Below are 14,526 nucleotides of genomic sequence, written 5' to 3' on the forward strand. Positions count from 1 at the left end.
CTGGGGTTCTGGAAGTGGAGTATTTATCACCGCAGCCCGGCGGAGCGCGACAGGGGGAGAGTTTTGAGCCGCCAGCTGTGGGTCCAGATGTGGTGGCTGCGCGGGGTTGTCGTGGTGCCCCCTTGAAACTCGGGGAGCCCTGGGGACCCCAGATTTCTTTAGGTGTGCTCCCGGCTCACTCCTTCTCCTGTCCGTCCATCTGTCTGTGGCTTCAAAGGTGTTGGAGGAAGAGGAGGAGGGAGAGAGTGGAGGAGGAGGGAGAGAGAGGAGAGAGGATGAGGAGGAGGAGGGAGAGAGGAGAGAGGATGAGGGAGAGAGAGGAGAGAGGAGGAATGAGAGAGTGGAGGAGGAGGAGGGAGAGAGAGGAGAGAGGATGAGGGAGGGAGAGGGAGGATGGAGAGAGAGGAGGAATGAGAGAGTGGAGGAGGAGGAGGAGGGAGAGGAACGGCCCCGGCACTGGCGGCAGTGTTTTGGGCGGTGACGTCATCGCGCCTGCGCCGGGGCTTCTGGGAAGCCCATATAGGCACAACAGCCATTTTCGGCTCGCGAGCGGCTGTCAGTGCGGAGAGCGAGCCAGTCGCGCGCAGCGGAGCATTCGGGATGCCGGTTCCTCGCGACAGCTTGGTCGTGTAAAAAGAAACAACAACAACAACAACAACAATAACAATAACGGCGACCACGCACGGACACGGACACGGGCGCCTTTCCTTTCTTTTCGCAAAGAGAAGAGCCTGACGTGCACACGAGTGGCGGGGGCACACGGCTCCGATAACCTTTCTCCCGACCCCCTCCCTCCTCCTCCTCCCCACGCTGCGTGGACCCGTCCCGTTAGGAATGAGCCCGCCGTGCCGGATGCGGCAGTAGAAAGAGCGAGAGCAGACACGCAGAGGTGCAGACACGCAGGGAAGAGACCCGGCGCGGGGGGCATATCTCGGACTGGGGGGCTTCCTCGCGTGCGTGCCTGTGCGGGACTGAGGGGGGGGGCGGCGCTGCTCGGTCAGCCGACCCGGACAGGACCGGCGGGGCCGAACCACGGAGACTGGACCTGCACCGCGAGCCCGCTTTCCGGGCCCCTCGGATGCGGCAGGTGTCGGGGGACCGAGCCGGCGAGCTGAGCTGAGCTGAACCGAGCCGAGCCGAGCCTTCAGGGGACGGGACGACACCGGCGCCTCAGGGGGCGAGAATCAGGTGAGTCATTGACCGTGAGCCGCTCTTCCTCTCCCAGCACCCCCCCCCCTCCTCCTCCTCTCGCCCTCCCCACGGCTGTGTGCCCCCCCGAGGGGCCGCGGGCCCGGGTTCAGCGCGCTCGACCGCTTCATTCAGACACAGGACTGGGGGGGGTTCGGCTCTAGTGACCCGTTTCCAGACCCGATTCCCTGACCCGGCTGGACCCGGGTTCTGGGACTGACGGCGTCCCGCGTCACGTCACTCAGTGTCCTCTGTCCGGGCCAGTACCGGGGGGGGAGGTCGCGAGCTGTGAGAAATGTGAGGGGTTCTGGTTCTGGTTTTGTTTTACTTTGCACATCCGCGAGTGGGACGTAAAGAGCGGATTAGGGCGAGCCCGTGTTGAGTTAGGGGCCCCGGCCCGGCCCGGCCCGGCCCGGCCCGGTTCGGCTCGGCGCTCCGGAGGTCTGGTGGGAGGTGGGGGGTGGTCCAGCTGGACCATGCCCGTCTACGTCTGCACGTGCTGGCGTGTTTTGGGCACGCAGGGCGGCGGGTCGGGCACCTCGGTGACGGATGCGCGCGGCTGTGTGTTCCGGGCGGCGGCGGCGGCTCCGCCTGCGGGTCTCATGAAGTCCGGCGGCCCGGTGGCCCGGCTGTCCGGCGGCGGCCCGGCGCTCCCGTGACGCGGCGCTGTCCCCCGCGCCGGTTGGCGCATTGCGGTACCTCTAGCGCCGCGTGTGCGTGCTGGCGGCGGCGGGGGGGGGACAGGGCCGGCAGGTGCGGGGCGGCGTCTGCTTGGCGAGTCGCTGGGAGTGTTAAACGAGCCCCCGTCCCCCCGCCTGGGCTTGTCCGCTCGCTAGCTCGTGTCCCCTTCCTGGGGGGGGGGGGGGGGCGTTGTGCCGGTTTTGGCAGCGCGGCTGGCTCCAGACCCCTGCCACTCTTTGTGTAGATGAGTGTTGTTCAGGGGTCGCTTTTCTGGACACTCCCTTCAGAGCTCTGTACAGGTCATGGGGATCCCCTCCACCCCCACCAGTGTGCACCCCCACCTGGATGAGGCGCCAGTCCGCTCCCCACGCCCCAGCTCTCAGTGGGGAGGAGAGCAGAGTGATGGAGCCAGTTCAGAGAGGGGGGTTATTAGGAGGCCATGAGGGGTCAAGGCCAGGACACTGGGGTTACACCCCTACTCTTTTCGAGAAACACCCCGGGGTTTCTAATGAGCACAGAGAGTCAGGACCTCAGTTTTACAGTATAGTGTCCCTGTCACTATAGTAGGGCATTAGGACTCACGCAGACTGCGGTTTGCGCCCCAACAGTGCAGTGCTGCAGTGTAGTGGTGCTGTATGACAGTGCAGTGCTGCAGTGCTGTATGACAGTGCAGTGCTGTAGTGCTGTAGTGCTGTATGACAGTGCAGTGCTGTAGTGCTGTATGACAGTGCAGTGCTGTAGTGCTGTAGTGCTGTATGACAGTGCAGTGCTGTAGTGCTGTAGTGCTGTATGACAGTGCAGTGCTGTAGTGCTGTATGACAGTGCAGTGCTGTAGTGCTGTATGACAGTGCAGTGCTGTAGTGCTGTAGTGCTGTATGACAGTGCAGTGCTGTAGTGCTGTATGACAGTGCAGTGCTGTAGTGCTGTAGTGCTGTATGACAGTGCAGTGCTGTAGTGCTGTAGTGCTGTATGACAGTGCAGTGCTGTAGTGCTGTATGACAGTGCAGTGCTGCAGTGTAGTGGTGCTGTATGACCATGCAGTGCTGAAGTGTAGCAGTGTTGTATGACAGTGCAGTGCTGTAGTGTAGTGGTGCTGTATGACCATGCAGTGCTGAAGTGTAGCAGTGTTGTATGACAGTGCAGTGCTGTAGTGTAGCAGTGTTGTATGACGGTACAGTGCTGTAGTGTTGTATGACAGTGCAGTGCTGAAGTGTAGCAGTGCTGTATGACGGTGCAGTGTAGCAGTGTTGTATGACGGTACAGTGCTGCGGTGCTGTATGACGGTGCAGTGCAGTAGTGTAGCAGTGCTGTATGACGGTGCTGTCCCCTCTGCCCCAGGGCTTGGCGGCCTGTGTCGTGTGGGATGTCCGCCATGGTGCTGCCCCAGGACGAGCCCCTGGAGCGCCTCTCGCAGGACGAGATCGTGCTGAGCACCAAGGCGGTGATGCAGGGGCTGGAGACGCTGCGCAGCGAGCACGCCGCCCTGCTGGCCGCGCTGCTGGACGGAGTGGCGCCGCCGGACGACCCCCAGCTCCCCGTGGCGCAGGAGAAGTCGGGGCTGCTGCGCAAGAGCCTGGACGCCATCGAGCTGGGGCTGGGGGAGGCGCAGGTACGGGGGGCAGGGAGAGGTAGCAGGATGGGGTCAGAGGTCTCTGGGGTCAGTATCGGGGTAACAGGATGGGGTTGGGGGTCTCTGAGGTCAGTATCGGGTAGCAGGATGGGGTTGGGGGTCTCGGGGGTCTGTGACAGGGTAGGGGGACCCTGCAGTCAGTATTGGGGTAACAGGATGGGGTTGGAGGTCTCTGAGGTCAGTATCGGGGTACCAGGAAGGGGTCAGAGGTCTCTGAGGTCAGTATCTGGGTAACAAGATGGGGTTGGGGATCTCTGAGGTCAGTATCGGGGTAGCAGGATGGGGTGGGGGGTCCCTGCGGTCAGTATCGGGGTGGCAGGAGGGGGTCGGGGGTCTCGGGGGTCTGTGACGGGGTGGGGGTCAGTATCGGGGTGCTCAGCCGTGCCGCCCGCCTGCCCGCAGGTGCTCATCGCCCTGTCCAGCCACCTGAGCGCGGTGGAGGCGGAGAAGCAGAAGCTGCGGGCGCAGGTGCGCCGGCTGTGCCAGGAGAACCAGTGGCTGCGGGATGAGCTGGCGGGCACCCAGCAGCGGCTGCAGCGCAGCGAGCAGAGCGTGGCCCAGCTGGAGGAGGAGAAGAAGCACCTGGAGTTCATGAACCAGATCCGCAAGTTCGACGACGACGTCTCCCCCTCGGTACTGCGCGGGGAGAGGGGGGGCACAGGGAGAGAGGGGGGGCACAGGGAGAGAGGGGGTACAGGGGGGCACAGGGAGAGAGAGGGGGCACAGGGAGATGAGGGGGTACAAGGAGATGAAGGGTACAGAAGCACAGTGAGAAGAGGGGCACAGGGAGAGAGGGGGTACAGGGGGGGCACAGGGAGAGAGGGGGTATGGGGGGGGTACAGGGAGAGGAGGGGCACAGGGAGAGAGGGGGTACAGGGGGGCACAGGGAGAGAGGGGGTACAGGAAGAGCGAGTACAAGGAGATGAGGGGTACAGGGGTTCAGGGGCACAGGGAGAGAGAGGAGGTATGGGGGGGTACAGGAAGAGGGAGTACAAGGAGAGGAGGTGTACAGGGGCACAGGGAGAGGGGAGAGGAGGGAGAAGGTGGACATTGTTAATAATACTCATCCCTGCAGGATGAGAAGACCAGCGAGGCCCCCAAGGACAGCCTGGATGACCTTTTCCCCAACGACGACGACCAGGGCTCAGGTAGGGCACTCCCCTGGCACACTGCCCCTCTGTCCAGCCACGCCACGCCCTTGGCACACTGCCCCTCTGTCCTGGGCTCAGGTAGGGCACTCCCCTGGCACACTGCCCCTCTGTCCAGCCACACCACGCCCTTGGCACACTGCCCCTCTGTCCTGGGCTCAGGTAGGGCACTCCCCTGGCACACTGCCCCTCTGTCCAGCCACACCACGCCCTTGGCACACTGCCCCTCTGTCCTGGGCTCAGGTAGGGCACTCCCCTGGCACACTGCCCCTCTGTCCAGCCACGCCACGCCCCTGGCACACTGCCCCTCTGTCCTGGACTCAGGTGGGACACGCCCCTGGCACACTGCCCCTCTGTCCAGCCACGCTACTCCCCTGGCACACTGCCCCTCTGTCCTGGGCTCTCTCTGCCCTCCTCCTCTCTCTCTCTCCAGGCCAGCAGCACAGCAGCGGGGAGGCCGCGGCCCAGCAGGGGGGCTACGAGATCCCGGCGCGCCTGCGGACCCTCCACAACCTGGTGATCCAGTACGCCTCTCAGGGCCGCTACGAGGTGGCCGTGCCGCTGTGCAAGCAGGCGCTGGAGGACCTGGAGAAGACCTCCGGCCACGACCACCCCGACGTGGCCACCATGCTCAACATCCTGGCCCTGGTGTACAGGTGAGAGCCCCCCGCCCCACAGCGCAACACCCTGGCCCTGGTGTGCAGGTCGGAGCTCGGGACGGGAGGGCTGGGGGGTTGCGGGTTCAAGTCCTGAGTGAGGCACAGCTGTACCCTGCAATTAAGCTTAGTCCCAGATGATCTCTAAATTCATTGAACAAAACAGGTTTTTAGAAATCGGGGATATAAGAGTGACCTTGAAAACCTCCTGTACCCCCAATTTAAGGAAAATGGTGCTCCCCAGGAGCAGGGCCAGAGACCCCCAAGTGTAAAGAAACTGGGGCTCCCCAGGAGCAGGGCCAGGGACCCCCAGTGTAAAGAGACTGGGGCTCCCCAGGAGCAGGGCCAGAGACCCCTCAGTGTAAAGAGACTGGGGCTCCCCAAGAGCAGGGCTGAGGACCCCCAGTGTAAAGAGATTGGGGCCCCACAGGAGCAGGGCCGGGGACCCCCTACAGTTACGGTAACGGGGGCGCCTGTGCTGGCGTTGCAGGGACCAGAACAAGTACAAGGAGGCGGCCCACCTGCTGAACGACGCGCTGGCCATCCGGGAGAAGACGCTGGGCAAGGACCACCCCGCCGTGGCCGCCACGCTCAACAACCTGGCCGTGCTGTACGGCAAGCGGGGCAAGTACCGCGAGGCCGAGCCGCTGTGCAAGAGGGCGCTGGAGATCCGCGAGAAGGTACTGGAGCCAGCGTGGCCCGCCGGGGCCGGGCAAGACCCGGGAGCCAGCGTGGCCCGCAGGGACCGGGCCCGACCCGGGAGCCAGCGTGGCCCGCAGGGACTGGGCTCGGGGCTCGTCGAGTCTGGCCGGGGCCGGGAGCCAGCGTGGCCTGCAGGGACCGGGCCCGACCCGGGAGCCAGCGTGGCCCGCAGGGACCGGGCTCGGGGCTCGTCGGGCCGGGCCGGACCCGGGAGCCAGTGTGGGTTGACGGTGTTGTCAGGCCTACCCTGAGGAGATCGGGTCAGGGTGAGAGCAGTGGGGGGGGTTGTGTACATCACCTTCATCTCCCCAGCACCGGTCGATTTCGGGGTGCAGGGGGTGACCCCCTAGGAAGAGCAAGCCATGGGGGGGGGAGGGAGAGGGAGAGGGAAGCGGGGGTTTTGGGGTACCGGGGTTCTGCGGGGGGGGATCCCAGAAAGATCCTGCCTGTGTCCCGCAGGTCCTGGGGAAGTACCACCCGGACGTGGCCAAGCAGCTGAACAACCTGGCGCTGCTGTGCCAGAACCAGGGCAAGTACCAGGAGGTGGAGTACTACTACCAGCGCGCCCTGGAGATCTACCAGGCCAAGCTGGGCGCCGACGACCCCAACGTGGCCAAGACCAAGAACAACCTGGTGAGTGCTCCCCCCCCCTCCCCCCGCCCCCCCCCCCCAGCACCTGTCTGCGCCCCCCCGACTCACCCGCCTCTCCGTCTCCTCCCGTCCCGCCAGGCCACCTGCTACCTGAAGCAGGGGAAGTTCAAGGACGCGGAGTGCCTGTACAAGGAGATCCTGACCCGCGCGCACGAGAAGGAGTTCGGCTCGGTCAACAGTAAGAGCCGCTCCCTGTGCCCACAGTGCCCGGCTGGGGTACAGTGGGGAGATTCCTGGGGGGCTGTGAGGCTGTACAGCGGGGAGGTTGTTGGGGGGTACAGTGGGGCGCAGGCTGCTGATTCTCCTGTCTTGTTCCCTAGATGACAACAAGCCCATCTGGATGCACGCGGAGGAGAGAGAGGAGAGCAAGGTACTGAGTCACTGTCTTCTGGGCAGGATCTCCCTCATCCGAGCTCCTGCCTCTCACTCCTGTCTCACTCCTGTCTCACTCCTGTCTCACTCCTGTCTCTCCCCAGGGGAAGCGCCGAGACTCCGGGCCCTATGGGGAGTACGGTAGCTGGTACAAGGCCTGCAAAGTGGACAGGTGAGTGTGTCCAGTGGACAGGGCAGTGTGTCCAGCATACCCGTGGACAGGAGACTAGGGGTCTTTGTGTCCGGTGTGTCCAGTGGACAGGCCAGGGGGGGCTCTGTGTGTAAATTGTACCCAGTGGACTGGGGGGGCTCTTTGTGTCCGGTGGACAGGCGAAGGGGGGCTCTGTGTGTAAATTGTACCCAGTGGACTGGGGGGGCTCAGTGCGCTTGCTATTGGATATTCTGGTCTGGAGGGAGGAGCGCCACCTACTGGTCGACCAGCAGCCTGCACTCCCCGGAGGTCTCGTGCCCCGGTGCTGGCCCGGCCCGGCCCGGCCCCTCCTCTCTCCCTGAGTCAGCTGCTCCTGCCCCTCTCCCGCAGCCCCACGGTCAACACCACCCTCAAGAGCCTGGGGGCGCTGTACCGCCGACAGGGCAAGCTGGAGGCCGCGGAGACGCTGGAGGAGTGCGCCACCAAGACGCGCAAGCAGGTCAGCGGGGGCGGGGGCGGGGGCGGGGCTGGGGCGGGGGGCGGTGCGGGGGGGGGGGCGTCGGCATCGGCGCTGACCCCGCCTCTCTCGGCCCCGCAGGGCATCGACGCCGTGAACCAGAGCAAGGTGGTGGAGCTGCTGAAGGAGGGGGCCCCGGCGGGGGGCGAGCGACGGCAGAGCCGGGAGGGCCTGAGCGGGCCGGGGGGCCCGCGGGGGGACTGCGGCGCGGAGGGCGAGGAGCCGGCGGACTGGAGCGGGGTGAGTCCGGCGCCCCGCCGCCCCCGTCCGCGCCCCTCGCCGGCGGGCGGGCGGGCAGCGGCTGGAAACCCTCCCCTGTCCCCGCAGGACGGCAGCGGGGCCCTGCGGCGCAGCGGCTCCTTCGGGAAGATCCGGGAGGCGCTGCGCCGGAGCAGCGGGATGCTGGTGAAGAAGCTGCAGGGCAGCGGCCCCCAGGAGCCCCGCAACCCCGGGTGAGAGAGCACCGGGCTGGGGTTACAGCACCGGGCTGGGGCTGGGGTTACAGTGTGGGGCTCTACAGCACCGGGCTCGGGCTGGGGTTACAGCACCGGGCTGGGGCTGGGGTTACAGTGTGGGGCTCTACAGCACTGGGCTCGGGCTGGGGTTACAGCACCGGGCTGGGGCTGGGGTTACAGTGTGGGGCTCTACAGCACCGGGCTGGGGCTGGGGTTACAGCACCGGGCTGGGGCTGGGGTTACAGTGTGGGGCTCTACAGCACCGGGCTGGGGCTGGGGTTACAGCACCGGGCTGGGGCTGGGGTTACAGTGTGGGGTTCTACAGCACCGGGCTCGGGCTGGGGTTACAGCACCGGGCTGGGGCTGGGGTTAGAGTGTGGGGTTCTACAGCACTGGGCTCGGGCTGGGGTTACAGTGTGGGGTTACAGCACCGGGCTCGGGCTGGGGTTACAGTGTGGGGTTCTACAGAACCGGGCTCGGGCTGGGGTTACAGCACCGGGCTGGGGCTGGGGTTACAGTGTGGGGTTCTACAGAACCGGGCTCGGGCTGGGGTTACAGTACCAGGCTCGGGTTGGGGTTACAGTGTGGGGCTCTACAGAATCAGGCTCTACAGAATCGGGCTCGGGCTGGGGTTACAGTGTGTGGCTCTACAGAACCGGGCTCGGGCTGGGGTTACAGTGTGTGGCTCTACAGAACCGGGCTCGGGCTGGGGTTACAGTGTGGGGCTCTACAGCACTGGGCTCGGGCTGGGGTTACAGTACCAGGCTCGGGTTGGGGTTACAGTGTGGGGCTCTACAGAATCAGGCTCTACAGAATCGGGCTCGGGCTGGGGTTACAGTGTGTGGCTCTACAGAACCGGGCTCGGGCTAGGGTTACAGTGTGGGGCTCTACAGCACCGGGCTCGGGCTGGGGTTACAGCACCGGGCTGGGGCTGGGGTTAGAGTGTGGGGTTCTACAGCACTGGGCTCGGGCTGGGGTTACAGAACCGGGCTTGGGCTGGGGTTACAGTGTGGGGCTCTACAGAACCGGGCTCGGGCTGGGGTTAGAGTGTGGGGTTCTACAGCACCGGGCTGGGGCTGGGGTTACAGTGTGGGGCTCTACAGCACCGGGCTCGGGCTGGGGTTACAGCACCGGGCTGGGGCTGGGGTTACAGTGTGGGGCTCTACAGAACCGGGCTCGGGCTGGGGTTAGAGTGTGGGGTTCTACAGCACTGGGCTTGGGCTGGGGTTACAGTGTGGGGCTCTACAGAACCGGGCTCGGGCTGGGGTTACAGCACCGGGCTGGGGCTGGGGTTACAGTGTGTGGCTCTACAGAACCGGGCTCGGGCTAGGGTTACAGTGTGGGGCTCTACAGCACCGGGCTCGGGCTGGGGTTACAGCACCGGGCTGGGGCTGGGGTTACAGTGTGGGGCTCTACAGAACCGGGCTCGGGCTGTAGTGTGGTTTTCTCGAGTCCTGTTCTGCTGCGCTGGCCAGTCTGTGAGAACTGTGCCCTCCCCCCTGTGTTCGTCCGCAGGATGAAGCGCGCGAGCTCTCTCAACTTCCTGAACAAGACTGCCGAGGACCCTGCACAGGTTCGAGCTCGGAGCCGCCGGTCGGCGTGTCTGCGTGCCACTCAGTGTGTCAGTTTGCTTGGGGGCCAGTCGTTATCTGTGGCAGTCTGTGTGCGTGTCTGTGTGCCGGTCAGGGTGGCATTCCGTGCGAGAGTCAGTGCATTATGCTGGGTGCCAGTCCGTGTCTCTGTGTTTGTGTGCCAGTGTATCACTTCGGTGCAGTGTGTCTGTGCTGCTGTCTCCGTCAGTATTAATCTAATAATCTTACGGCTATTGTCTGATTTTTGCAGCAGCCTAGCGCTGGCCTATCGGAATCCAGGGGACTGAGCGCCAGCAACGTTGACCTCTCAAGACGCAGCTCTCTGATTGGATGAAGTTGAGCCCCGAAAGGGGGGGTGGGGGGTGGGGGTGTTAAGGAAGGACCCCCCCCCCCTCCCGTTCAGCACCAGGAGGGGCTGCCCTGTTTCCTGCCTGATTGAAAATTCCTGAGACATGCAAACCAAAATTCTGAGCGCGCATTTAATTTTTTGGGGGGGGAGAAAAGAAATTGCCTTTGCCACGAAGAAGCCTTTACTTTATCGCGGGGTGGGACAGGGTGTAGCGTACTCCTGCAGTTCAAGATGTTTGCTGAACTGGCCATCGGGAGTGGGGGGGGGGGGGAGGAGGATTAAAGAAACAATTCTATAAATTAACAGAGATTATCCCGCATGCCGCTTTCCAAGGGTGAGGTCGAGCATCCTCGCCGGGAGCCCTCTGGTGGAAGGAGGGGGTCATGACGCCCCGGGACGTCGGCGGAAAGCCGAAAGATGCCTTTGTGCCTCTTGCCTTGGCCTCGCAGCGCCCGCAGCGCCCGCAGCGCCCGCGGGGGCTCCCAGCAGACGCGCTCGACCTCTCTTCTTTGCTCGCCCGAGGCATGCAGCTCTCGTGAATGCTCAGCGCCTGTTTCTGTGACTCGCCACGTTAGCGGAGTCGCGCAGGGCACACCTAGGTGTAGAATATTCATCTTTATTGAAGGGGTGGAGCGGTGGGGGGTCATGTCAGAAGTGTTGGGGGGGGGGGGGTTCCTATGGGGAGGCCTCTGCCTGCTCTGGGTCTGTGTCTGTATATAAGGGTCTAAATTATTGGCTTACAGAGCTGGCTGACTGCTTCTCTCGCACAGAGCACAGGTGAAGTTTAGGGGCTACTGGAGCGGGGTCTGGCTATGGGGGGGGGTGGTCCTGATTCCTTCTTTCTGTGTTTGGATGGCTGGGGGTGCCAGGTGCCCTACACTTCCTTATTGATTGTAACTAATGGTCGAGCCCTGCTGTGAGTGTGCAAGTGTGTGGCCATGGCTGCTCATTGTATTCTGGCAGGGCAGTGTATCTCCATCATCTCTTCATCACCTACACCCCCCGTACACCCCCCACCAGCACTCATCTATCCTTGAGGCTATGTCTAGTCACCGTGGCAACAAGGGATGGTGTCCTTGCATCCCTGTCGTCAGGGAGGTGGTGATGGGAGAGTGGCTCTGTTACCATGGTGACCAAGGTGTCTAGTGGGGTCAGTGCTGGGGGTCACACTGCACTGGGGTGTCCAGTGGGGTCAGGGCTGGGGGTCACACTGTACCGAGGTGTCCAGTGGGGTCAGGGCTGGGGGTCACTGTACCGAGGTGTCCAGGGGGGTCAGTACTGGGGTCACGCTGCACTGGGGTGTCCAGGGGGGTCAGTGCTGGGGGTCACGCTGCCCTGGGGTGTCCAGTGGGGTCAGTAGAGGGGGTCACGCTGCCCTGAGGTGTCCAGGGGGGTCAGTGCTGTGTGCTGACACTCACAGGCTCATGCCTGCCGCCTGTATCCTGCTGTTCATTGGCTCATCTGCTCCGGCACCGACGCGCACCCCTGCACGCTCAGGCTGCCCCCTGGTGGCAAAGATGTGTACCCCTTCTGGTGCCACAATCGCATTGCGTTGTTGACAAAGGTGATGCTGTGTACCCCCATTTTCCTTTCCACATGCATGGTCTGTTGTGACTTTGTTCCTGCCCCACCGTCTGAACCCCACGTTATCAATGTGACCCTACAAATGACCAGTTTCACGAGGAGCTGTTTCTGTCAGCAGGGTAGAATAGAAAGTTGGGGAGACCTGTTACTGGGGGGCTGCCTACAGGGGCCAAGGCTCACTAGTGGATTGGAGGAGTGGGGTTACCATAGGAAGGGGGGGTGTGGGGGTTGAGAAGGAGTAGTTTTAGAGAGCAGGGCTATAGGGTGTGTGAGGGGGTAGTTTTAGGGGGCAGGGCAATAGGATACTTTGAGGAGGTAGTTTTAGGGGACAGAGATATAGGGTGTGTGAGGACCTGTGAGTCATTATGATGTGGGCTGAGCTATAGGGGACTGGACTAGAGCCTGTGGGCTGTGGGCTGTGCTATAGGGGACTGGACTAGAGCCTGTGGGCTGTGCTATAGGGGACGGGACTAGAGCCTGTGGGCTGTGGGCTGTGCTATAGGGGACGGGACTAGAGCCTGTGGGCTGTGCTATAGGGGACGGGACTAAAGCCTGTGGGCTGTGCTATAGGGGACGGGACTAGAGCCTGTGGGCTGTGCTATAGGGGACGGGACTAGAGCCTGTGGGCTGTGGTCTGTGCTATAGGGGACGGGACTAGAGCCTGTGGGCTGTGCTATAGGGGACTGGACTAGAGACTGTGGGCTGTGCTATAGGGGACTGGACTAGAGCCTGTGGGCTGTGGGCTGTGCTATAGGGGACGGGACTAGAGCCTGTGGGCTGTGCTATAGGGGACTGGACTAGAGACTGTGGGCTGTGCTATAGGGGACTGGACTGGACTAGAGACTGTGGGCTGTGCTATAGGGGACTGGACTGGACTAGAGACTGTGGGCTGTGCTATAGGGGACTGGACTAGAGCCTGTGGGCTGTGGTCTGTGCTATAGGGGACGGGACTAGAGCCTGTGGGCTGTGGTCTGTGCTATAGGGGACGGGACTAGAGCCTGTGGGCTGTGCTATAGGGGACTGGACTAGAGACTGTGGGCTGTGCTATAGGGGACTGGACTGGACTAGAGACTGTGGGCTGTGCTATAGGGGACTGGACTAGAGCCTGTGGGCTGTGGGCTGTGCTATAGGGGACTGGACTAGAGCCTGTGGGCTGTGCTATAGGGGACTGGACTAGAGCCTGTGGGCTGTGGGCTGTGCTATAGGGGACTGGACTAGAGCCTGTGGGCTGTGCTATAGGGGACTGGACTAGAGCCTGTGGCCTGTGCTATAGGGGACTGGACTAGAGCCTGTGGGCTGTGGGCTGTGCTATAGGGGACTGGACTAGAGCCTGTGGGCTGTGCTATAGGGGACTGGACTGGACTAGAGACTGTGGGCTGTGCTATAGGGGACAGGACAAGAGCCTGTGGGCTGTGCTATAGGGGACTGGACAAGACTAGAGCCTGTGGGCTGTGGGCTGTGCTATACTGGACTGGACTAGAGACTGTGGGCTGTGGGCTGTGCTATAGGGGATGGGACAGGACTAGAGCCTGTGGGCTGTGGGCTGTGCTATAGGGGATGGGTATCTAGGCTGTGACGGGAGAGACCATCCTGCGAGAGAATGGAATATAATTTCTGTGTTACACTGCTAGGAATGTAGGGATACATTGTACTGTGAGCGAAAGGCCTGTAATATCCAAGTCATTGGATTTCAGCCACAACGTATGTTCTAATTAAAGATTCATTAAAAATCCACTTTTCCAAAACGACGCCCGAGTCCTGGCTCTTCTGTGTCCCCGTGCTTTTGTTTCTGTGAGCTGTCTGCCCACCGGAGGGCGCTGGCGCCGCTGGAACCCAGCAGAAGCACACCTCGGGAAAGCAGGAGAACCTGCGAACTCCACCGGGAAGGTAGACGAGGTGGACTCGAACCCAGGACCCTCGGGCCGTGGGGCCGCGGCGCTGACTGCGTTGTTGTGTGCAGGATGGTCGGCGTGGTGGGACTATGGTCAGCAGGGGGGTCCTCCATTCTCTTCATTGTCCGCAAACTGAACAGTAACCAAAACACTTCACTGTCACACTTACTTACCTATTGTAAGTAATTAGGAACAAGTAATAGGTTTATTCCAGGCTGAAGAGAGAAGAAAGAAAACGCAACGTTTCGGACGTGGAGCCTTCTTCGGGTGTGAGCTGCAAATAATTATTGCAAATGACTGCAGGGCCCTGGTTACGTGTGCATGGGCAGGGGCATAGCGTGGCTGCTCATTTTATTCTGGCAGGGTGCTGTATCAGGTTATTACAAATCTGAGCACAAGTTTACGTTTTGCCTTGTTATTTTTCAAATTTTGACTGGAGTTGCATTTCCATTTTAGGATGGGTAAAGACCAGGGGGAAATTTGGCCAGGATGCTGGGGTAAAACCCCTACTGTTCTCAAGAAACACCCTGGGATTTTTAATGACCAGAGAGTCAGGACCTCGGTTTTATGTCTCAGCTGAAGGATGGTGCCTTTTTTACAGTATAGTGTCCCCGTTACTGTACTGGGGCATTAGGCCCCACACAGACCGCAGGGTGAGCGCCCCCTACTGGCCCCACTGACCCATCTCCCAGCAGCAGCCTGAGCTCTCCCAGGAGTCTCCCCTCCAGGTACCGGCCAGGCTCACCCTCCTGAGTTATTCCACACATAGTTCGTATGTGATGAGAAATCATGTTCATATATTAAATTCCACTTCAACAGAAAGTCAAGATCACCTATATTTTCAAAGATTGGGAACCAGATGCCATAGATTAATTTTTTAAATATAATAATTTTCTCCAAGGCGTTCAATGCGAGCCCCAGCCCCTGGGCCGGAACCTCACATATTCCTCAGACGCTG

The 14,526-nt window shown here is 62.1% G+C and overlaps 1 protein-coding gene across 1 annotated transcript; it reads left to right on the forward strand.

Moving 5' to 3' along the window:
- The first annotated feature begins 555 nt into the window (after positions 1–555).
- On the forward strand, positions 556–13,424 carry klc2 (kinesin light chain 2). The gene is made up of 15 exons (XM_088908943.1): positions 556–1,188; positions 3,208–3,478; positions 3,902–4,132; positions 4,575–4,647; positions 5,081–5,303; positions 5,794–5,983; positions 6,465–6,638; positions 6,735–6,834; positions 6,977–7,026; positions 7,133–7,200; positions 7,570–7,678; positions 7,778–7,936; positions 8,024–8,148; positions 9,667–9,724; positions 9,994–13,424. Exons 2-15 carry the CDS (start codon positions 3,233–3,235, stop codon positions 10,075–10,077), a joined length of 1,890 nt encoding a protein of 629 aa, XP_088765069.1. The 5' UTR covers positions 556–1,188; positions 3,208–3,232; the 3' UTR covers positions 10,078–13,424.
- Positions 13,425–14,526: the final 1,102 nt, after the last annotated feature.

Source organism: Atractosteus spatula, assembly GCF_055471065.1.
Source record: "Atractosteus spatula isolate fAtrSpa1 chromosome 24 unlocalized genomic scaffold, fAtrSpa1.hap1 SUPER_24_unloc_1, whole genome shotgun sequence".
NCBI lineage: Eukaryota > Metazoa > Chordata > Actinopteri > Semionotiformes > Lepisosteidae > Atractosteus > Atractosteus spatula.